Genomic DNA, 24,364 nt, shown 5'->3' on the forward strand with positions numbered 1-24,364 from the left:
TACCAATATTTCTGATTTTTAATTTATTATGTAAACTAAGTAATAGTGCAGGTTTCTTCTCATGCGCGAGAGGGCTTGGGCTTTAGTCCCCACTCTAGTCCAATACGCGTACGGGTCTTTAATATTCTTCGCAGATGTAATACTGGTTTTCTCACCATGTTTTCCTTCACCGAAAACCTAGTGGTAACTATCAAATCATATTCCGTGCATTAAGTGCCGAAAAATAATAATGTGTACTTAATGGAATTATGCCGTCGATAAAAACGTTAAAATCTCATAACTTAAAATTCTTTCCTCAAAAACTCGCTGACAGAAACACGAGATTGTTAACTCCTAATATTTATGGTTTACAGCATTCAATATATACCACAAATTATATATGTATATATAGCACGCTAATCTCTTAATGAATATTCAGAACACATAATTGTTGAGCATTTCTTTGATATGTTGGACATAATGTTAAATATTTATTCTGATTATATCTGAATAATTTACATGGTTTTGTTTATCGAGGGGTCATCGGGTATACGAATAGACATAGAAATATAGGAAATTCCTGTTTTAGAAACTGTTGTAGAAATACCATTTTTTTAATTTAGGAGTGATACCTCAATTTAACAAATTCAAACTATCAAACCACCGTAATCAAATATTTCTGTGCATGATATAACTAGGGCGGATAAAATGAACTAATGAGTTAGAATGGTTAATTACGGCCTGGCTATGATTAACCATTTTATGAGAATGATTTTTTTATTATTTGTTAAGCAAAGTTTGGTTCCTCTAACTGCCATCGTCTCTTTTGACGCCAGGATCTTACCTTACGAAAATAATACCGAAATACATAGAACAAGTAACAGCTGAGCCGAATATAATAGGTGAGACCAAAACACATAGTCTCCGCTGGCTTGGCCACCTCGAAAGGATGACGATCGGGCAGTCAAAAGGGCTTACTTGGGTCGACCAACTGGACGCCGTCGTGTTGGTCATCCTTTATATCGTTGGGCGGATAGAGTGGAGGCAGATCTCCGTGAGCTCGGCGTCGGCGAACGCTGGCGTGAATCCGCGCAGGATCGGCCAAAGTGAGAAAAGTCAGCGACCCAATTGGGTAAGTATGTTAAGCAAAGTACAATTTTAATTGTGAATATTAGGAGGGAATCACAGTTTTCATACAAATTTTTATATCGTCCTGACTCTTGAAATTCGAAAAATATCAAGCGTAGGGGAATAGCTCTGGTAGATATACAACAAATTTTGTCAAAATATTTTCAATAATGTTAATGTTGAGAGAGGAAAATGAGGTCTACATTTTGTATGAAAAGGCGTTCATCTTAAGTAAAACTAAAATTAAATAGCGCCCGTTTATTAAAGTTTTATATGACTATATCCTGACAACAGTCATATTATTGCCATGTTATTACACTTTAACCAGTTATAAACTCGATAATCCTATTAAAAATCTCCGAGCTAACTCCTACTTAGTAATAATCACGGATGCTGCTTTTATGACCAAGTAAATTAATAATTACCATATTGTAGGTCTCGAGGCCGATTCCGATTTAGAAACGTGATACGGTTTTGATCTTATTTTGATTCGACCTTGAAGATCGCTAACACTGATTGGTGCATGTGAAATTAAGAAATTAAGAGTCATGCGTGAGATGCGATGCGTGCCATTCACCAAGACGATCGTCAAGCTGGCATCAAAACGAGATCAAAACCTTTAAAAATGTTACATAATTAAAAAAAATAAGTGTCGAAGTCTAGTCAAAGGTCCCACTTGGTCGCGTAACATAAGGACGAGATTTACTTGTATTTTTTACGAATAACCTGTTGAACCGTCCTAATAATGGTAAGCGACAAAGTGGGACTTTTTGCTTGGAAACGACACATATTCGGAATCTGACTCCTGGACATACGTCGTTATTATTTTATGTTTTTTTATGACGAATATTTTTTTTGTGGTGGCTGAGTGGATATGACGTCCAACTTTCAATGTGGCTCGTACAAATGAATTTTTGGAACTTCGAAAGAAATATCATTTGATATTTACTACTAGCTTTTCGGTAAAGGAAAAACATCGTGAGGATACCTGCATACATCTGCGAAGAAATTCAAAGGTGTATGTCAAGTCCCCAATCCGCATTAGGCTAGCGTGGGGACTATAGCCCAAGCCCTCTGGCGCATGAGAGGAGACCTGTGCCCAGCAGTGGGACGTATATTGGTTGTTTTTTATAGCCTATCATGTGTCCCACTGCTGGCCAACGGCTTCCCTTGTCTTCCGCCACTCATCACGGTTTTGTGCATGCGTTCCAGACGCAGCGAAAAGCGTCCAGGTCGTCCCGCCATCTTTTTTATGACGGAAATTATGTCGTAAGAAATAATCATTAATCCGTTGAGAGAAGCGTAAGGAGTAAACAAGTTATTAGTGTTATTACTTTCAAGAAGGCTTGATAGCTATAAAACGGACATAATTAAAGTATAAGAAAAATAGTTAGAAAAGTCCACTAACTTTGCCAAGTTTCAATTGTTTTTATTATTATAATTAATTACGATAATAATTAGGATACAAGTGCGGAAATTCAGATGGAATGGCGATAAATGAAACACCTGTCGGGAATTATCACCCTCGTTTCCATGATCTAACTTACAGTGCAACAAGGAGGTTGCACAATGTACTATTTATTATGTAATGTATGATGATCATGATGTTGTTCTGAACAACAAATGTTGAGATTACTTAATGCAAATTTTATAGTGTGATTTTTATCGTGAAATAAAGAAATCTAAATCTTTATCTTGATATCGTTATCGTTGATCTAACAATAAGTTAATTTTACTCAAAATGACGATTTGTGATTTTTGATGACGATTTCTGATAACTACTTAAATTAGATTCAACATTGCTTAGGGGAACCAAAACAGAAGTGAAACCAGATTAAAGGTCGACAACCGATCATAAAACTGACAGAACATTAAAAAATCGTAAAAACCTACTTTAATCCCAAATGATCGGATCGATAACACAATTAACACTGAAATTAATGAGTTCGGCTCAAGAGTGCTGCTTGGGGACTAATTAGTATGAAATTGATATAGCTTTATCTGATTGTATTTGTATACAATTAATTATATTATAAATGAAGGAATAAAAACACTTTTATGCATATAAAGGTTTTATGCGAACCTGAGACGTAAAAGTAAGAACGGCAGTATTGCTCCTTTATGATATAAGGGGTAAGCGAGCAGACAAATCACCTAAGCGTAAGGAAACACCGTCGCCCATGGGCACCTCGGACCAGGGGGTAAAAGTGCGATGCTAGCCTTTAAAATGGGACTACATGCGCCATTTTTCTTAAAGATTGAAAAACAGGAATCTCGAAATTATCGTGGATTTAAAAGAAGTCCTGTTGCTAGACTTTGCTGCAATTAAATATTTTACCTCGCCATCTTTAAGAAAATACTATCACCAAGACATTAAATGTCTCAACCAAATTATGCATCATTAGTCATAATCATTTAAAAGTACAGCTTGTCAGTTAACGTGATGAAACAACCTAAAACCTACATTCAGTAATTAGTGTCTATAGTAGAGAAAATGTACCTTTGCACCATTGATTTCACATGATGTTAAGGAATAAAGAGATTTTTTCCGAGCTAGGGCGCTGAAAGTGTGGAAAACTTTTTATCATTCAGAGAGAAAAATTTGGTATTTAGCTACAACTTATTTGTTTCGGTCTAATAAACCAATAAACTAAGCGTCAGAAAAACCTAACTAGCCGTTGATAATTGGTTGTCTCCATCATTTTCACATTGGTGTTCTAACATAAATTTTAACTGCGGTTTTCTACCTTGTATTAATAACTTACTTGATTTAAAGTCCTATGTCCCCTGGGGCAGAGGGCGTCCACAGTGCACCGCCATATCGTTCAATCTTGGGCTGCGTGCTTCGCCTCGAGCCATGATAGCCAGATCGCTGTCAACTCGGATGCCACTGAGCGCCGCCAGGATTGTTCTATTAATAAATAATGCTAACTAACCTGATCAGGCGGCTCCCTTGCGAACCTCTGCTCCTGATACCCATAGCTGCAGCTCAGCAGCACGAGCAGCAACACTTCCGGTCGCCAACTTCCGATCCCAGTTCCAGTCCACAGGTTTGGTAGGGCCGCCATGTCATTGACATGGTCTTGACATGCTTATAACGGAGGTGGTTGGGACATATCTGCAACAAAGAAAAAAAAACAAATAAGTTTTGTCATTTTAGAACAAACTTTAGTTTCTTATATTATCAATATTTGTTACAAAATGAACCCTTATCTTCAATTTTTTTTGGCTTCGATACCCAAAAGCTAGCATATGTTAAACCTATCAACAGTATGTACGGTAAAAAATATCTGTAAAACGAAAAGGCAGACCAAAATGCTTACTGAGTGGAACCACGGAACACCATAGACGGTGCAGGACGGGGTGCAGGCAGATCGAAAAGAAGATGGCGGGACGGCTTGAACGCATTCTAACCAAAATGGTGTGAAAATGCCAATAACAGGGTCGAGTAGAGGAAACGAGGGGACGCCTTTGCCCAGCAGTGGGATACTAAAGTAGGCTAACAAAAAAAAAAAACTATTTTTACACCTACCTTCACTATCAGTCATCATCACGTGTATTTACCATGTCTATTCCATGAAATTGGTCTTACTAAAAGTTTATTAATAAAATAGTGACATCTCAACTACACATGCAAAACATTTCGCACCGCACTTAATTAAAAAGATATAAACTATCCATTTCCTTCGCCACAAGTGTAAAAAGTCATGGGAACAGACCACGAATGATAATTATCGAGAGTGGGCATGAAATAATTATAAAAAAGTAGGCGTTGGAATAATGTTTGAGAACACGTGGCCCGGGTGACGTGGATAGGAATGAATGGAAGTGTCATCTTACTGGTCACACCAAGCTTACTCCTGACTTGACAAGCGACAGAGTTGAAGTCACTGACATATATATCTAAGGACGGGCCTTACGGACAATAAGAATGGGGTCAGTACAGCGGTGTCACGCACAGGAATTCGAGCCAATCGTGCAGTCTAACGCCGCAACGCGATTGGTTGCAACTAGTTCCGTTAGACTGCACGATTGGCTCGAATTCGTGATTGACACCACTGAACTAGCACAATTCTTAGTGCCCGTAAGGCCCGTTCTTAGATATATATGTCAATGGTTGAAGGGTATTACGAGTAAAGGAGTGGCTCAAAAATTCGTTATTTTTTTTTTTACGACATTTAATTTTTAATGGCATTTTGTAGAAGATGTATAAGTAAGAACAATACTTATACATCTTCTACAAAATGCCATTAAAAATTAAATTTACAATCATTGAATTAAATAGAACAGTACTCTATTCTGATATTAACATACATTTATTTATTTTATTACAACTTGATGAAACAAAGTTCAAAATGGCGGTGTACCTATTATGCCAAGTACTTTTTTATTTATTTTTATTTGTTTAAGAATCACAAACGGATAATACGTCTACACAAGTACATAGAAATTAGGAAATCGAACTTCTAACATCTAGTACAGTAGTAGTAGTAACAACAGTAGTATCTAAACCACATTGAATCCAGGCTTCTCTATTTGCATTATTTATATCCATAATTAAATGGCATCAATAAAAAAAAATACTTAAGAAAATGTTTTTTAAATTACCAACAATGTGCCGCAGTAAATTTCGTAAGTTTCGTCAATCGCTGGAAATTCCATAAATTGTAACTCCCTTCATAAAACATAGCAAATCTTTGTATTTTTTGTCCTTTTCTTAATAAATACAAATGTAAAATGACAGATAAGGACACACGATTAACGTCATAACATTTCGCAAGTCGCTTCCAGCGTTTAGAATATCACAGATAACGCTAGCAGCACATGGCCCCACACATGTGGCAACGGAATTTAGAGTAAACTGTTTTTATGCAATGTTTTTGTACTAATATGGTTAGATGCGATTAAATTGCGTGTGAAGGGTTCCGCAGTATAAGATATTTTATCAACGCCATTGTTATGTTCATGTATTTTGACTAGTGATTTTTTGTGAGATTTAAAGCATTCTTAAATAATCAATCATTTAAGTTTTAATGTTTTAATTTAATTTTTTTGTTTGTTTTTTTTTTTGCCTATAAGCCTAGTTAGCTACCCTGCGATTGAAGCTTGAGGTCTTGGTTTCGAATACCGGCAAAGACATTTATTTGTATGTTTAATAGGATTTTTTTTTTGTCTAACGCCTGCTATCCATGATACAAGTATTGGTTTTTTTGGGGCTTAGTCTAAGTATATCTTAATAAGATCGTTCCTATTTTTTTATTTATAACAAGAGCGATGCTCTCAGCGGTAAACCGCAGCCCTGTGGCCAAAAACGGCTAGATGATAATGATGATTTTCAGTACATATTGGTGCTACTTCTCCGCACTAGTGCGTAAATTAGCACATTATGTAACTATGTCGAAAATTTAAAGGGTCATATATACTGTAAAACGTTGTACAGTCAGCATCAATAGTAACGGATAAAACAACGCGCCAAAAGTATCTGACATCCCGGATAACTTTTCCAAATATAGATAAATTTCTAAAATTCACATTCAAAAGTACATCTTGTACAGTCTTAATTATTCTATATTAAAGACATCAATTTTTGTTAAGTTGTCACAGAATGGTAGATACTTATGAAGCGTTATTTGATTCGTTACTTCTGATGCTGACTGTACAGTACACGTGCGAAAAGGTAATTCGCAACTCGTGTCGACCCTTCGGTCGTGTTTTAATTTATCGCCACTCGTCACGAATATCCCATTTTTCGCACTTGTATCATAAATAATTATTCTAGACATTCATTATTTTTCTTTCTTAATGCAAACTGCTTCAATACTGTCCTTCTCACCCGCAGAAAAGTAAAAAGATATTTACTGTTATGTTAAAAAAAGGTGTAACTGTTTTTAAAAGAAATGTGTGAAGTCTAATAGACCCTGATAAAGAATTGATTCTTTTTTACTTTTCCGGCACGGAACTCTAACATAATAAACATTTACACAAAACCACAGTTGCTTTTGTTTGTAATCACTTTAAAGGATAATGCAGTTTTGTTTAAGTTCACACGGAACTTAATGCTGTTAGTGTTATTCTAGCAAGTTACAAAATAACTTTAAGCGTTAAGATATATAAAGAGTTTTTATTAGCAACATAAAATTTAAATAAGAAACATTTTACACTCTAAATTAAAAATAGGCTATAAATAAACTTAAAACTAATGATAAAAAGTAAACTTAAAATAAGAGTCTTATAAATAGAATATGTCCTCAAGCTCGCTACTGATGGGAAGTGTGCCCAGAAGGCTGGCCGCATTGCCACGTTGAATGGCAATGCTTATGCGTTGAGCGAAATATTGGCCAGCCTTCTGGTCACCTGTGGTGACTATGAGACGCGTCGCTAAATTCTTGTAAAGCTGACGCGCTCTTGGCCCCCACGACCCCAGCGTTTCGACCCCAAACGCCACAAAAATATAGCTACTGCCAAGGGTTGCGTATTTGCGACGTTTGAGGTCCTCCGCTGCGGACGCGGCATGACCAGCATCAATGCTAGTGCCCGGAAGGTGGGACGGCGCGAGGGTGTCTACGCAAGTGGCATCCCAAATTAGAGGCCGTCTCCAGGGATCGGAAACCGGTATTTTTTGTATGGGAACGAAAACGGTATTTTTTCGTTCGTTGTTAATTATTTCATTTCTAATTGGGCAATCTAATAATACGAAGTCGTTATCCAAAAACACAACCGAGTCCTATATTTGGAGTATAAAATAAACCGAAATATATGTTTATTTCAGAGTTTTTCCAAAAAACCGGTTCCGATCCCTGGCCGTCCCATTTTCCAAGGCACCAACGTCATGCCGTCGGGCCTCTTGCCGTCGTCTCTAAGATAAGATATATAAATAAAATAACACTTTATGGGAGAAATGGCGACAACTCTCGGGCTAGTGGGTAGTGCCCCTGCCTTTGAAGCCGATGGCGCCGGGTTCAAAGCCCGGTAAGGGACATTTATTTGTATGATGAAATGAACACAGATATTTGTTGCTGAGTCATGGGTGTTTTCTATTTTTATAAGTATGTTTTTGTCTATATACGTATGTATATATATCGTCACCTAGTACCCATAGTACAGTTGCTTAGTTTGAGGCTAGGCTAATCTGACTAACCTTTTTTTTTTTCACACTAATCCAAAAAAAATATTATAGCATTTGGAAACATACGTAATACAGCAAAAGTAACCACCCTTGTCTTAGAAACAATGTAAGTACATCGGCAACTTTTTCAATTTTTTTTTTTCAAACCAATCATTACATTTATTAAGAGAGGGTCTGAAAATTATAATGAAATAAGTTTTTGACAAAAATTTCATTTTCGGTACAAGCTTTTATCGCTGACTGTACTTTTCTTTCCACAGGCAACTAATACTCATCGAGCCAATTCTAAAAACCCCAAACACAATTAGGTTGCATTGTTTTATCACAGAGTTCCTATGTCCACCTCTTGTCTCCGTCATCAGATCAGCTCGATGGTACCATAATATTGCAATGTCACCCGACTTACATATGTATGCAAATTTTCAGCTCAATCGGAAACCGGGCAGTGGATCAAATTTAACTTGCAAGATTTGATTACAAACAGACAACGGTCAGGTGAAAGTAAATAATAAAAGCTTGTAACAAAATATTTAGCGCGCCGCAGATAGTTACAATGGAATATATGACAATCGCAATCTTCTACCTCGCGTTGGCATGGGAGGAGAGCCTGGGGTCCGCTTGACAACCAATCCCAAGATTTAGTAGGCACTAGTTTTTACGAAAGCGACCACCCAACATTCCAACCCAGAGGGTAAACTAGGCCTTATTGGGATTAGTCTGGTTTTCTCACGATGTTTTCCTTCACCGAAAAGCGAGTGGTAAATATCAAATGATATTTCGTAGATAAGCTCCGAAAAACTTATATGTACGAGCCGGGGTTTGAACCCGCGACCACCAAATTGCAAGTCGCACGCTCTTACCGCTAGGCCCCCAGATAAGACAATCGCAATGAATAATTTAATAAGCTAACAACAGACACTATAAACATCGACATACATTTAACTAAGAATAAAATTGCTAATTTTATATTCAAACATGGGCAGCGTGCTTGTTTGGCACCCACGTAACATATGAAGGCGAGCATTTGTGTCGTTCCGTATATGAAGGGCCCAAGGCAGTTCGCTTTTTCGCCATTGTTATCTATTCTCCAAATGCGACGCGATAAATAACTGAATTGAAATTGAATTGAAATATATTACATTTCAGAGCCCATTGTGTCACCCTGCTGAGAAAAGGCCACCTCCCTCTTTTTCCTCGTCTTTGTTTAGTGCTATATCTGGCCAGCCTCTCAATGAGGAGTCCAAAGTCCAAACTATTCCGCCATCGCTGACAAGGTCCATCCCTTAAAACTCATTTTCTCAAAAATAGATATAGCACAATCGTATTCTCAGTCGACGATGTGTCAATTTCCTTAATAAAATGAGTGACTTTCACACGCGTGTGATGATAACGCAGCGGCTTACGTGAGCGAATAACTCGCGAACGCGAGCGGCGCGGGTGAATTCAATCCTTTGATACCTATGGAAGTGACTTATGTGGGCGATCTCGTTGTGAACGCGAATACCGTTGGGTCGCCGCGACGCGTCGCTATCACGAGTTATTCGCTCACGTAAGCCGCTGCGTAACAGCGTTCTTTTGACTTCAATCAAAGGTTTTAATAAAAAATAAACTATTCAATTGAATTAATCTTGCAATACAGCGAGGACATTGCAATACAGCCGATGGTAGAGGGTTCAAATCCTGGTAAGGCCATTTATTCGTGTGATGAGCATGGATATTTGTTTCTGAGTCATGGGTGTTTTCTATGTATTTAAGTATTTATAAATATTTATATATTATATATATCGTTGTCTAAGTACCCTCAACACAAGCCTTATTGAGCTTACTGTGGGACTTAGTCAATTTTGTAATAATGTCCTTTAATATTTTATATATTTATTTATTATTAAGACCCAATTTAAAAATGTTTTACAGGTATGTAAAAAAAACGCACTTCATTTTAAATGCCCACTATATTAATTATAAGTTCTTATTAATCCGGCATTAAATATAACAGTCCATAATAAGTTTTAAATATCCATCATTTGATTTTAAATTATCTTTAACATTTCCATTTTTAAGAGCGAGTAAAGCCTCGTTTACACAAGAGCAACACAAATAAAAAAATAAGCTCAACGAGGGTGCGGAGTGTTAGGGTCGGCAATGCGAATGTACTTCCTCTGGATTTGGAGGCTTATATAGGCTATGGAGACTTCTTACCATCAGGCGGACCGAAATCGGAACCTCTTCCTTCGAAGGCAGAGTTACTACTGACTAGGCTAGGAAATCGTTAAAATCGGACACAATCTTATTTTTAACACAATAAAAGCATTTCACAGTTTTTTGTGCAAGATATTACCTTTTTCAGGTGACCAAGGCTCGGAACCGGTTTATAAAATACCGGTAAATACCGGTTTATTTCGGTTTTCCTCCGAACTTTTATAAGAACGCGAACGTTTGACGAACTTTATTGTAACCTAAAAAAACGGTTTATTTGACGAGCGACGAAACGACCGACCGGCCTGGTGGTGTGCCACGTAAACATAGAGGCCGACACAGGAAGAAACCGGTTTTTATTGCTCTAAACTGGTTAATTTGTCAAGAACTGTTCTCATAAAAACCGGTTTAAAAAAACGGAAAGCGAAACCGGAATTAAAAGGTTTTGCGCCAAGTACATGATAACGGTTTGGAAATTTAAATAGCGGTGAATGGTTTATTTCGGTTTTACTTCGATCTTCATAAGAACGCGTACGCTTAAAGAACTGTATTATAAGCTAAATAAACTGGTTTATTCGACGAGCGACGAGATAGCAGACCGGCCGGCGGTGTGCCGTGTAAACAAAGACTTCGTGCGTAGGAACAAACCAGTATTAATGTTCTAAACCGGTTAATCTGACAAGAACTTTATGAAAATGTTCTCTTAAAAACCGGTTTTAAAATAACGGTATAACGAACGTAACCAAAATTAAAAGGTTTTGCGCCAAGTACATGATAACGGTTTGGAAATTTAACCGGTTTTCGAGTCTTGATGACTGGACCCATGTAAATGAAGCCTAACATTATTAAACTCAAACCAAAATTAATTAATGTCTACTATTTAACCATTAAAAGAAGACGTAAATCGTAACTGTTCTACTTACATAAACATCAGCAGTTATTACCACCAACATAACCAACCCTCGATTTAAGCAAAATTCAACATTAACTCAACTAGATAAGGTTCCCGCAATGTGATTTATTATCACGGTTTTCCTATAAGTTACGACCAAAGTGTAATTTTCAAAAGAGAATATGTTAGGAGAAAACGTCTGGCGCTTACGTCGTTTTGATACATTGATTTTAGCGAACTTTACTACGGATTATGCTATACATTTTGAGAAGTTATAATAATCCATTTACATAGTCATTTTGGCGAAGATAATTCCTACTAATATTATGAATGAGAAATCAAGTCTATCTGTAGTGTCTGATATCAAAATCAAAAAATCAAAAATATCTTTATTTTGCATAAAATATGGTATACAAGATGGACTTAGTAAAGAAGCACATGCATATTTTACCAGCAACTGGCATGCAAAAACACAAACACGCATACATCTATTAACTATGCTAATAAATCTAATATTATACAAAAAAAAAAAACAAATGTCATACTTAATCTAATTGCAATTATCAGTGTCTAATCATATCGGAAATAGTAAAAAAATTCATCAATTGAATAAAAACACTGTTGTATTAACCAACTTTTAAGTTTACGCTTAAATAGACTAAATGGTAATGATTTCAGTTCATCTTGGAGACAGTTATAAAGGGTCTAGCAAGCTAAGCTAAGAAGATTGGCCCCCGCAAGGGATTTGGTTGTAATTTGAGGTGCAGTAGTGGCAGGTTCTAAGAACACTGTATGCGTAATATCAGCCTTCGATCTTCTTTTGTTTCAGACTTATCCACGAAAATGTCAAAAAATCAAGGTAATTTTTAAACTGTTATTGCAGCTAAACCAAGCAAGCGAGAGCAACCAAATAAATTCAGAATTAAGGAGCATAAAATGGGGTTCATAATGCATATTTTTACAGACATTCATTTCCTTGAACTTGGATGAAAAAAATCATGTAATTTTTTTCTGCTCCATTTTTTTGCCACTTCTCGCGGAGACACAACTATCAAAAAAATTACTTGATAAGCCACAATTGTTAACTACGTGTCCATTTAAAAACATTTTGAAAAATCATGGTGCGTCAGGTCAAAAAAAAACAATTACGAAGATATGTTTACTACTACATCATACATTTACAACTACACATTTTCTTATTTGCATAAATTAAAAAAAAAAAAATAATACCTAAAGCAATCAATTTTTGCAGCGTTCTTTATCACTTTTTTAGTTCCATTTGTTTTGCGTAAACATATATTACAACATTTACACCTTCTTTCAGACATTATTAAAATTGCATAAAAAAATAGCTAGAAAATGTGTCAATTAATAATTTCATAATGAACGAAAGAGGATGTTATACTACAGACTCATATGCCACTAGGTAGTAGGTACTACTCTATTGATATAATATGATGTAGTAAACTTATGTTCGTAATTGTTTTTTTTTTAATACGACGCACCATGATTTTTCAAAATGTTTTTAAATGGATACGTAGTTAACAAATGTGGCTTATCACGTAATTTTTTTGATAGTTGTGTCTCCGCGAACATTGGCAAAAAAATGGAGCAGAAAAAAATTACATGATTTTTTTCATCCAAGTTCAAGGAAATGAATGTCTGTAAAAATATGCATTATGAACCCCATTTTATGCTCCTTAATTCTGAATTTATTTGGTTGCTCTCGCTTGCTTGGTTTAGCTGCAATAACAGTTTAAAAATTACCTTGATTTTTTGACATTTTCGTGGATATGTCTGAAACAAAAGAAGATCGAAGGCTTATATTACGCATACAGTGTTCTTAGGACCTGCCACTACTGCACCTCAAATTACAACCAAATCCCTTGCGGAGGCCAATCTTCTTAGCTTAGCTTGCTAGACCCTTTTTATTGCTATCTTGCTGCTGAACCGATTTACATGAAATTTTGTATGTAGGTAGTTTGGTGCCCTACGAACATTTGATGGTTTTTAACAATTAGAATAATTATTCCACGCAGACAAATTCGCGGATAAAAACTAGTTTTCTATAAGGATTAGTTTGATGATTAAGTTATTATAATTAATCATATATTTATTATTTTGCGTCAAAAATAAGTAATTTTGCGTCAAGCTAATATTTTAATATTTATCTAGAATCCCGGCGAATAACGAATAAAGTTTAATTGTTTTTTTATTATTTGGATTAGATGTTTATGACAGCAATATTATTAAAAAATTAGAAAAGTAAATCAATCTAACATTGAAAAAATAGGAATATCTATGAACATGGTCACATTGTAATTATATAAAAGCCTTTGAAATTCATACAATATGATTCCTATCGATAGTTACAGTCAAAAGATTCAATCTGTGACCTATTTCGTACCTTGTCCCAGTGACAAAGAATACTCGTATTATGGAAGGTAGAGACAGGGAACATATACTCCATATACCAAAAATTGTCCGACAAAAACCATAAATAGGCGGCGCTACAATACCTAGAATACTTGAGAAAAAAATCTAATCATAGACAGCGCACTTTACTCCGTCAATAACTCCTAGGTTCTTAGCTACTCTAGCGCTACTCTGGAGAGATTTGGAACTATTATTTATAGCTGACAGCTGGACACTTTTGCAACAATTCTGCCTAAGGAGATTTTGTTCCTTGCCTCTACCTTCCGTAACTCGTATGAAAGTCGCTAGAGACCTCATACTATTGTCAATTTGTCAAGGTATGAAATGGGTCACAAATAAAATCTTTTAGCTGTAAACAGACAAATTAACATTCCAATTTACACCCTATCATGTCTGTAAAAACAGATTCAATAAGCAACTATTGAAAAAGGGGGTTATTAAAAAAGGGGGTTATTCATAACGCCTAATTATGAGATATTCATTATCACTTCTACTTTCGAGATTTAGTTATTCGATCTGTTTCCGATGTGATACTTATTTATTAATGTCAAAAGTGACGTTTTCGATTGAAGAAATGTTATTTTTGACACTGAAAGGTCAGTATCATATTGGAAACAGATCGAATAACTCTCGAATTGGCCTGTTTGACTTTTGTTACTCAATTTTAAACCTTAACATCTCGTATTAAGGTCTTTGTCAAGACTTAACCTATATTATAAATATAAAATGTCATTGACTTTCAATGCGTGTGGTCCGTTGACGGAAGATCGAATGTCGTTCAAAATCGGTCATGTGACAACAAGATGGTTTGAATGTGTGGTTTGTGTTCGGATTAGGTAAGATTTCTAAAGTGCTGCTGTTTTCAATTATTGGTTTAATTTGTGAGGATGTTTTGAAGAGAATTAGCAGAAATATACGGGCAATTTTATTTAAAATTGGATACACCACTTCTTTAATTTGATTTTTTTATGTTAATTTCTTTCAGAATCACGAGCTCTCTCGATTTACAATATTTCCATATATTTTTTGGATTCATACATTCCGTTACCCTCAATAAAAAGTCTACGAATTAATATAAATGGAATAAAAAAAAATTGGGAACCTAAAAGTACAGAATTCTGAATTCTAAAAATGTATTCTGCGTCATTACAAAATTTACAGTGACATTATTAGACGGACGGACGCGCAGGTAGACAGCTTCTCTGCTACAATAAGAAAGCGTGCCGCCGCGACGCGTCGCAGAGTGCTTGACAGTAGCAACAGTATCCTGAGTATGATAGCGGGTAGGCTCGATAGTCGCTATATGCAGCACTGGTCGAAGTGGTCGAACCTGCACTGTTCCTTAGCTCCTTATGATGAAATGTAGTAGGTAGATAGGTATATAAGAAAATAAGTACTAACATAGTCTAAATTACAAGCTCTGCATATAAATGGTTTACTAACCTGTTATGGAACTTGTGGTCCGAAATAAATGATTTTTTTTTTATTAACCAACGGTGAAATTTTAGTCACCTAACGAACAACTAACCACAAAAATTAAAGTTACTCTGAAAAACCAAGTAAAACCAAAACAAAAGGTATGTCGATTAGATATAAATAGACATAGATCGTGGCTGGATGTGGAGATATCCACACTTACACACGTGCAAATTTAGAATATCGGTACGTAAAATTCAGCCTAACCTCATCATCATCACAGGTCTTTGCGTCTATTGCTGATGATTTTTGCATTGCTGTTCAGACAACGGGTTTGGTGACTGTGGAGGCCAATGCGTGAGCGGCACGACCTCCCACATTTTTGGCAGAGAAAGCTCATACCACCTGAGGTTCCAGTCCTGGTTTGCTTTCTGCGACACCTTCTGCTATAACGCATGAAACCAGGCTTGGTCACATAGCCTTCTCCCCTTCACAACACGCTTGCGCCATCCATCACGGTCTTCAGCTAAGGTTTCCCAGGCATGGTGGTTGAGTCTAACCTCACAACGGAGTTTATTCTGTGCTTTTTAAGTTACAATGCGAGCGAAGGTGATGGTGGCCGAGTGAATCTGACGTCCGAATTTTAGGACGTCTAGACTTGTCCCCAATGCCCTAAACGATTACGTACCTAATTAATAAGGTTAGAGAAGACGTTAATATTAACAAAATTCAAGTTATTAAACGACAACCTATGGATAAAGTTTAGCATTAGAAAGTACAAAAACTGATAATGGACATAGGCTTCTTTCTTCTTCAACCTAGCGTTTTCCCGGCCTAGCGCCAGGGTTCGCTTTCCTACTTAATCTTCTCCACTTTGCCCGATCTTCGGCATCCTCAGATGTGAGATTGTTCTCTTGCATGTCCGCTCTCACGACCTCCAGCCAGCGCTTCTTAGGCCTACCGCGGCCGCGTGATCTAGGGCCTTGGACAGTGAGGTTGAGGCATCTATTTCCGACGTAGTCTACTGGTCTGCGGCTTATATGGCCATACCATCGGAGGCGACTTTCCTGCAGCTTATCCGCTACGTCACGAATTCCAAGGCTGCCACGGATGTGTTCGTTACGTATGCGATCTAATCGCGTAACGCCAGACATCCATCGCAACATCTTCATTTCGGTGACGTGAACCTGCTGGACATGTCTTCCGAGGACAGGCCAGGTCTCGCTACCATATAGTAGGACTGGACGGGTGATGCTCTTGTACACAAGGCCCTGGCCTTTAGCTTCACCGGTATCCTAGGGTCGCAGATAACACCGGTTACTTCTCGCCATTTTGCCCACGCAGCACTTATTCGGACTTGGACGTCGTGATCGATTTCACCAGATTGGTGCAGCACGGAACCAAGGTATTTGAATTTATTAGTTTTCACGACAAATTCGACATACATAGGCTTCTTTATTTTAAGAAATTCACCCCAAAGGGGACGAAGAGGAAATGTTTAAGATCGAGTCCCATACGGGCAGAGGCGCGTATATAAAGTAGGTATAATCTGGGCATTGTGGATGTCATCTCGCTTTGTGTGGTAGGGCACAGCACAGCGGATGTCATTCCAGATCTAGAGCAGAGCCCAACTGGGGAAGTACCTCCACCTTACAGAAAACCGCAGCTAAATAACACTAGACCCTACTCATAGTGTTGTGTTCCTTACGGTGAGTAAGGTTGCCAGAGCTCAACGATGGTACGGAGTTGCAGGTGTTCATAGGCTGCGGAGATTGCTTACCATCAGGCGGGCCGTATGCTTGTTTGCCACCGACGTAATATTTAAAAAAACTTCATAAGGCTACACCCCCTGACTTTAAAATACATAGGTGACTTGTAAGAGTATAATCTTCAAAATATTTCGCAGAAAATGTTGTAAAAATAATTTCGATCACTTCGTTCGCACACCCCCTGAATTACAACTGAATACCAATCTTGACGACTTAATTATTAGCACCGCCATAAGGTCCCTTTTGAGGTGGATTGTCACATAGTATTATTTCTGCGAAAGTCTATCTGTTACCTCTTTACACTTAAACCGCTGAATCGGTTTCAAACTCCATACTAAATTTTATCAAGCGGGCCGTATGCTTGTTTGCCACCGACGTGGTATGTAAAAAAATACCTAGTTTTTATCAATAATCATCATTATACAGGGTGACCTTAGCCATTGGACAAACGCTGAAATCCCACGTAGGGTTACTTCTCAGGAATGCGTTAATATTTTTTTAATTAGAACAAAAGATAAAAAATATTTTTTTCGAACAAAAGTTATTTGCAATAATTGACAACAAAAAGAAACACAATGTGTTAATCTTTTGCAGTGTTTTTGACAATTTGTTCGAAATATTTGATAATGATGACATTCTTATATGGATATTACCTTAGGAGCTACTGACACATACAGGCTGCTCCAAAGTAAAAAATGGTAATTTGTTAATTTCTTCGAAACTGCTACAACGGTTGTTATGATACTTTGTACACTGGTTCTAAATACCCTAATGCATATGTACATTTCGGCTTAGTTCGGTTCGGCGGACACACTGTCAGCCCGATTCGAAGAATGATTAAGACACGTTTAAGATCTTGGAAAGATCTTTAGAAGATCGATAACTAAACGACATGTCAAAATTAACGTTTATTTCGATTCCGCTGTGATCCCAATATGATCTATCTACGATATTTCTAACGTTAAAGTGACATTGGTTGCCTGAATCGAGCTGCTTCTGTCAATTATACGACATATAAATTATATCTAAATGAGAACTTACCTAAACCAGAACTTATCGTTATCGTATCTCATTCTTCAAATCGGGCCGTGTATAACTATTAAGCATTACTAACTCCTAATTATGTTCTTATTCATAAAGGTTTCAGGCATAATTTAACAATAATTAATATTTTTGCCTCTTTCTAACTCATAAAAATATTAAAGTGATGGATAAGACCAAATATCAATGAATTTTAGATTTGATGAAAACTTCTATAACCTCCAGCCATCTAATGGAATGGGTGACCTTTACAGGTCTCAGGGTGACTCATAACAGGGGTCATAAGAACATGGGTATTTAATAAAGTACAGGCTTATAGGTTTCCACATTGATTTTCAAAACTCCATCTGTAGAAACTTCAGATTATCTCTCGGTTTTAGAATAGGCGCCCCCCGCGTTTTAGTTTAGCTCGTCTAAATTCGTACCGAGCGTTGAACCTAAGTCGGATGCCATTGTTTTTCGAAATAAGCCCCCGTCTGAAATGTCTTCTTTAAATAGGTCGATAATGGAAATTCGAATGCAGTATCCGTTGTCTTGGATAAATATGTTCAAGAACAAAATGGGTACTTTTTGTGTAGCAGTTTATTTTACCCGCTTCGTGTAGCTCGGAGGCCAATTTCAGTTTTAATTATTCAATTTGTTTCCGATATGATACTGATGATCTGCCAGTGTCATTATACCAGACAGAAGTTTTTGTGGTAAAATAAAGTGTTTAACAAAATGAAATATTGACATGTCTGTTATTGATGTTACCTTAACGTTACCTATATACCTATATTTTATGAAGTGAAGATAGCTACCGCAAAATATAAAACACGTTCGATATCTTCTTTAATATATTGGTCGTTTTCTATTAATTTAGCACTGTATACTACGGTTTATGTTTTTATTTTTAAGTACAAAATAAATGTAATAAAGAAATTATGTAAAGATTTGTAATTAATTTTCATTCTTGAAATTTCGCGGTATTTAACAGCGAGTAGAATTTACATTTCTTAATTATTCATCTATGACTGACTTATCGATAACAGATTTATCGATGTTACATTTTTTCAAATACTTGTTTTGTCACAAAAACTTCTATGTCTAGTCATTACATTTCTTCAACCATAAACGTCATATTTGAAACTGTGGATCTATGGACTGGATCTATCGAGAATGAAGGAAATATAAGTATCATATCGGGAACAGATCGAATAATTAAAACTCGAACTGTGTGTCTGAAATTTTGAAATTTCTACATAGAAAATTTTGACTCTTGACTAAGACTCATAATAATCTGAAAGCAGGTTTATATATTATATACTGTATATGTATATTTATATAAGTATGTTTAAGTAAGTACTCGTATATTATAGGATGTATGCAAGCAAGGCATTTTCTCGTTGTATCGCAATGCTGATATGTTGTGCGAGGAAGCCGCCAGGTCTTCGGTCACCAGTTACGGCAATCAGACGCTTCGCGATTTCTGCAAAAAACTTGTGCGCGCTGAGACCCCGTCACATTTTATTAGATTTGACAAACGTAACAGTTTTGAAAATTTCACTGTTAGTTTAACCAGACTTATATCGACCGGTATACTGACCGTTATTACCTTTTGTATTGTTTTTGTGCTCCTAATATTTAGACGCAGTTGCAGTTGATTTTACAGACAGTTGAGTTGACAGTAGAAAACAAAAATTGTTTGTTACCTGTTCTACTTACGTCACTGTAGGGTTTAAAAAATACACCACTCTTTATTATATATCTCAATAAAATCACAATGGATTAATAATAGATGCACCACACACACGTCAAGCGGTATTATCACTAAAATAAATCTGTGTTAAAAATACTGGTTCCTGTCCGTCCGTCTTTCTTACTTTACTATAACTACCCATTTTCTCCAGGTAACCTGCCCTTTAGGCTCGTTGCCAAAACCCTATAATTAGGCCGCCTGCCAATACGGTCACCAACTCTAAACAATAGGGTAAAACAATTTAAGGGAAATGTAAAAATATATTATCTATTGAGGCGTCCTAGAAACCCATTTACGCGCCTACGTTTGGTTGAGTCTCAATTGCTGTTTTAAATCTGTACCAGCTAGTATTTATTTAGTAACGATTAGGAATATAACTAATGGACTGAGAACTTCAAGGTTATACGTTTAATGCTATTTGTTTAGCTGTAGTACTTATTTAGTCAGGTAATAAGTTCTCTCACAAAGGTTATTACTGTTAAAAAAGTTTTTTTGTAAAGTCTATTTTTTCACAATTCAGCGTATTTACGTCTAACGACAGTCCCAAATTAAGCAAGTAATAAATAAAGATGCGTTCTAAATTTTTAACTAATTATATCACGTTGTGATTAGAATAAAGCAAGCTTTCAAATTATGGCTAACTTACTAAACTTTTTTTATTAAAAGCTTTACAATACCTTTTGTGATATAACTTATGACCTAACCTAACTAAGTACTTTTGTCCGCGGCTTAGTATACGTTTATATATAATTATTATATATAATTAATAAATATTAGGAGACATCTTGCACGGATCAACCTAGCCCCAAACTAAGCAAAGCTTGTCCTATAGGTACAGTCAGCATTAGTATATAATAGTAGCGGATGACACAAAGACATTCAACAGTATATCTTTTATAGTCTTAATTGTTCTACATATAGAACGATCACATTTTGTTAAGCTGTTACAAAATGGTAGATACTTTTGAAGCGTTGTTTGATCCGCTACTTTTGATGCTGACTGTACTAGGCGACGATGTACACATACTTATATAGATAAATACATACATATACTTCAAATATGAGATGGTTCCAATCTCCTTTAGAGGACCTGCTGAATTGTGCATTATGTCAAACTTCAACCAAAAACGTCAATTTTGACACTGACAGATCAGTATCATATTGGAATGAGATCTAATAACTAAATCTCGAATCCAAAAACGTCACTTTCACTTTAGTATCAGATCAATATCATATCAATATTATATCAGAATTATATTGGAATGAAATCTAATAAATAACTAAAACTTGAATTGGCCTGATATTTCAAAATTAAACCCCATCATTCTTTCGTAACCTATGTAAATTTAACTGTAAAAGTCAAATAAAATGGCCCACCGAAACCTGACGAAGTGAGCTTGCGAAATAAAAATGTCATCACGTATTATAAAAGCACCCATTTCAACGAGCTATATTTAAAACAGAGATTTAATGGAAGCCCTAGTGGCAAGCTTTTGAAATGTTATTGTTTAATATTTTATTATATACGACCGACCCGCACCGGCTTCGTACGGGTTAACAAATTATGCACTTAAGCTTCCTCAAGAAACATTTTTGATAGGTGAAAACCGCATGAAAACCCGTTCAGTAGTTTTTGAGTTTATCGCGAACATACAGACATTTACGGCCCGATTCGAAGAAAGCTTAAGAGACGTTTAAGGTCTTGGAAAGATCTTTAAAGGATCGATAACTAAACGATATGTCAAAATTGACGTTTATTTCGATTCCGCTGTGATCACAATAAGATCTATCTACGATATTTATAACGTCAAAGTGACATTGGTTGGCCGAATCGAGCTGCTTCTGTCAATTATACGACATATAAACGCTATTTAAATGAGAACTTATCTGAACCAGAACTGATCGTTATCGTATCTCATTCTTCGAATCGGGCCGACAGATAGACGTCGCAGCGCGGGATTTTTTTTTATAAGATGCGTTGTTTTGTAAGGTATAAGGTAGTGGCCATGCCTACGCAGGAGGTCCCAGGTTCATATCCACACAACCAACATACATAACTCAGGAAAATATTCGTGAGTAACACATAAATAAAAATGACATGTCAAAATAATGCCTTTCAAATTAGATACATACATAGATAAAAACTTTATTTCAAAAACATTTTCGTGACAAAAAACTTATGATAAAAATAAAACTAAAACTAAGGTAGAAACTAACTACGAGTACTAACTAGGTAAGTACTGGGATTTTTTTGTCACGACTGTGTAGTCGAGAAAAGGCGCCGACTCTGGCCGCAGCGCTGGTATTCTGCCGGGACCTAGCAGTGCGCGCGCAGACTCATGGTAGGATCAACCACCAGTGACAATTACAACATCTCTAAGTCTACCACCAGTTTTGGCATTGATATATTCGCTGACGTCTACGTAACTTACTCTCTATACATCTCGCTTGCACTAATATGCAAGTACGAGCGAGACACATTAAAAGTAAGTTACGTAGACTCATAACGAAAAACTTTGTGATATAAAAAATATAATATAACTTTTCTAATTAAGTCCAGTCAGTGCTTATACAGCTACTTCATTATTATAAAGCTTCCCGCTTCCTTCAAAGCTTCAGCCCTAAGCTTTTATTGCAAAAGGAAATGTTCTATTTCTGTCTGTCTGTCTGTCTGGCTTCACAGAAACATTAACATAGGAGCCATCTTAGGGAACGTAATTAGTTAGTTATGTCTTTTTACGAAACGTGTATCTAAATAAGTATGAAAGTAAATTATGGTATACTTAAATGTCGTTGAATCTACATACATAAATAAATACATATAATCACGCCTATTTCCTGGAGGAGTAGGCAGAGACCACGGATTTCCACTTGCTGCGATCCTGACATAACCGCAACATCTTTCGCAACCTTCGCTTTCGTAACAATCCTCATACACGCTCGGTTTAGGGTGCTCTTGACCTGGCCTTTCTTCAGGATTTCCCCAATTTGATCAGAAAAAGTCTACCGAGGTCTACCGCTTCCATCTCCCTCTTGCCAAAGACTCTTAAATATTTTCCACAGTTCGATATATTTTATGCATGTAAAGGAAATGGCGTATTAATTATATTGAAGCACGAAGATATTTACTGTTTATTGCCAAATTAATATTTCTTATGTTAAAATAAATAAATAAATAAATATTATAGGACATTATTACACAAATTAACTAAGTCCCACAGTAAGCTCAATAAGGCTTGTGTTGAGGGTACTTAGACAACGATATATATAATATATAAATATTAATAAATACTTAAATACATAGAAAACACCCATGACTCAGGAACAAATATCCATGCTCATCACACGAAAAAATGCCCTTACCAGGATTTGAACCCGGGACCATCAGCTTCGTAGGCAGGGTCACTACCCACTAAGCCAAACCGGTCGTCAAATGTTAATAGCATAAGACTATGATTAAAACACATATAATTATGTTTTGCAAGATTCAGTCATAGATTCAGTTAGTCATCTCTGAAACCGGTTCTGACATGTCGGATAAATTTAGTTGATGGAAAATGTCATCAGCTGAATGTGGTGAATTGGTGTAGGTTTTCACTGACGTACTACGAACCATATACTTGTGATTTTATGTAAAGTGACTGTCTAATACGTCGGTTAAGTTAAATAACACAAGCAATATAAAATAATTTATAGGCAGACAAATTATTAAAATATTGAAAAGGTATTTTTTAGGACAAAAAATATTACTTTGCTTATCCGCGAAAAGATAACGTGCAGAGTAACAGTGCCAACCCATTATACTTACTTGCGTATTTTTACATGCAATTAATGTTGCACCACCACCACCGCAAAGGTTTTTTTACAACAATAAAATCTAGATAAACGATTTTTTCCTTAGTCCCTGTATATATGAATGTATAAAGTATTCAATTGAAGTATTTTCTACTGAATGACCACTATGAAAAGTAGAATGATATTTTAGGTAGTATTATACGGGCAGGTTACCATTACTTACCTATTATTAAAAGTGATCATGCAATGGAGTGGATGGGATAGTACACAAATTGGGGGGGGGGGGGGGGGGGGGGAGAGACAAACGGAACAAATGGAAAAGCACTGTAGAGGAGGCCAAGACTCAAAAAGGGGTTATGGCGCCACAGGAAGTAAGAAGTAAGCAATGAAGTGGTGTAAAATACTACTTATTTGAAATAAAAAAATAGTACAGAAGCATATGATCCAGTAATTTTGTCGACTTTTGTTTGTTTGCGTCAAATCCGGTAGTTCTGATTTTTGCAGACTTGTTTATGTATTGTACTGTTATTATTTTCACTTTTATTAGTACTGTTATTATTTTCATTTTTATTTTATTTTGACGATCATGATAGAAATTCTTATATTTTTGACATCAATGCAAATTTATTATGTAATTGTCTTTCATGAAATAAATCATCTAATCTAATCTAATCTATGATGTTGGCCCAATGAATAATTTAATCCAAGTTTGAGACCTCGAGCGCCAAGTAACCAACCAACCAAGAAAATGTTGGTAGTAAATGGAAATTCAAATTTTTTATCACTTATCTTCTTAACATTTCCTGAAACACTTCCACTAAAGCTAGAAATTCCATTGTCTAAAACTG

General features: G+C 36.2%; 1 protein-coding gene across 5 annotated transcripts in view; it reads right to left on the reverse strand.

Moving 5' to 3' along the window:
• The window catches only part of LOC133531229 (irregular chiasm C-roughest protein-like), a 129,207-nt gene that overhangs the window by 41,877 nt on the left and 62,966 nt on the right, over positions 1–24,364 (reverse strand). For all 5 annotated transcript variants that reach the window (XM_061869379.1, XM_061869377.1, XM_061869380.1 and 2 more), the window contains exon 2: positions 4,044–4,225. In XM_061869379.1, the coding sequence (XP_061725363.1) occupies positions 4,044–4,175 (132 nt within the window). In that variant the 5' untranslated portion in view covers positions 4,176–4,225. The remainder of the gene's footprint in view (positions 1–4,043; positions 4,226–24,364) is intronic.

The sequence above is a fragment of the Cydia pomonella genome, chromosome 24, assembly GCF_033807575.1.
Source record: "Cydia pomonella isolate Wapato2018A chromosome 24, ilCydPomo1, whole genome shotgun sequence".
Classification (NCBI taxonomy): domain Eukaryota; kingdom Metazoa; phylum Arthropoda; class Insecta; order Lepidoptera; family Tortricidae; genus Cydia; species Cydia pomonella.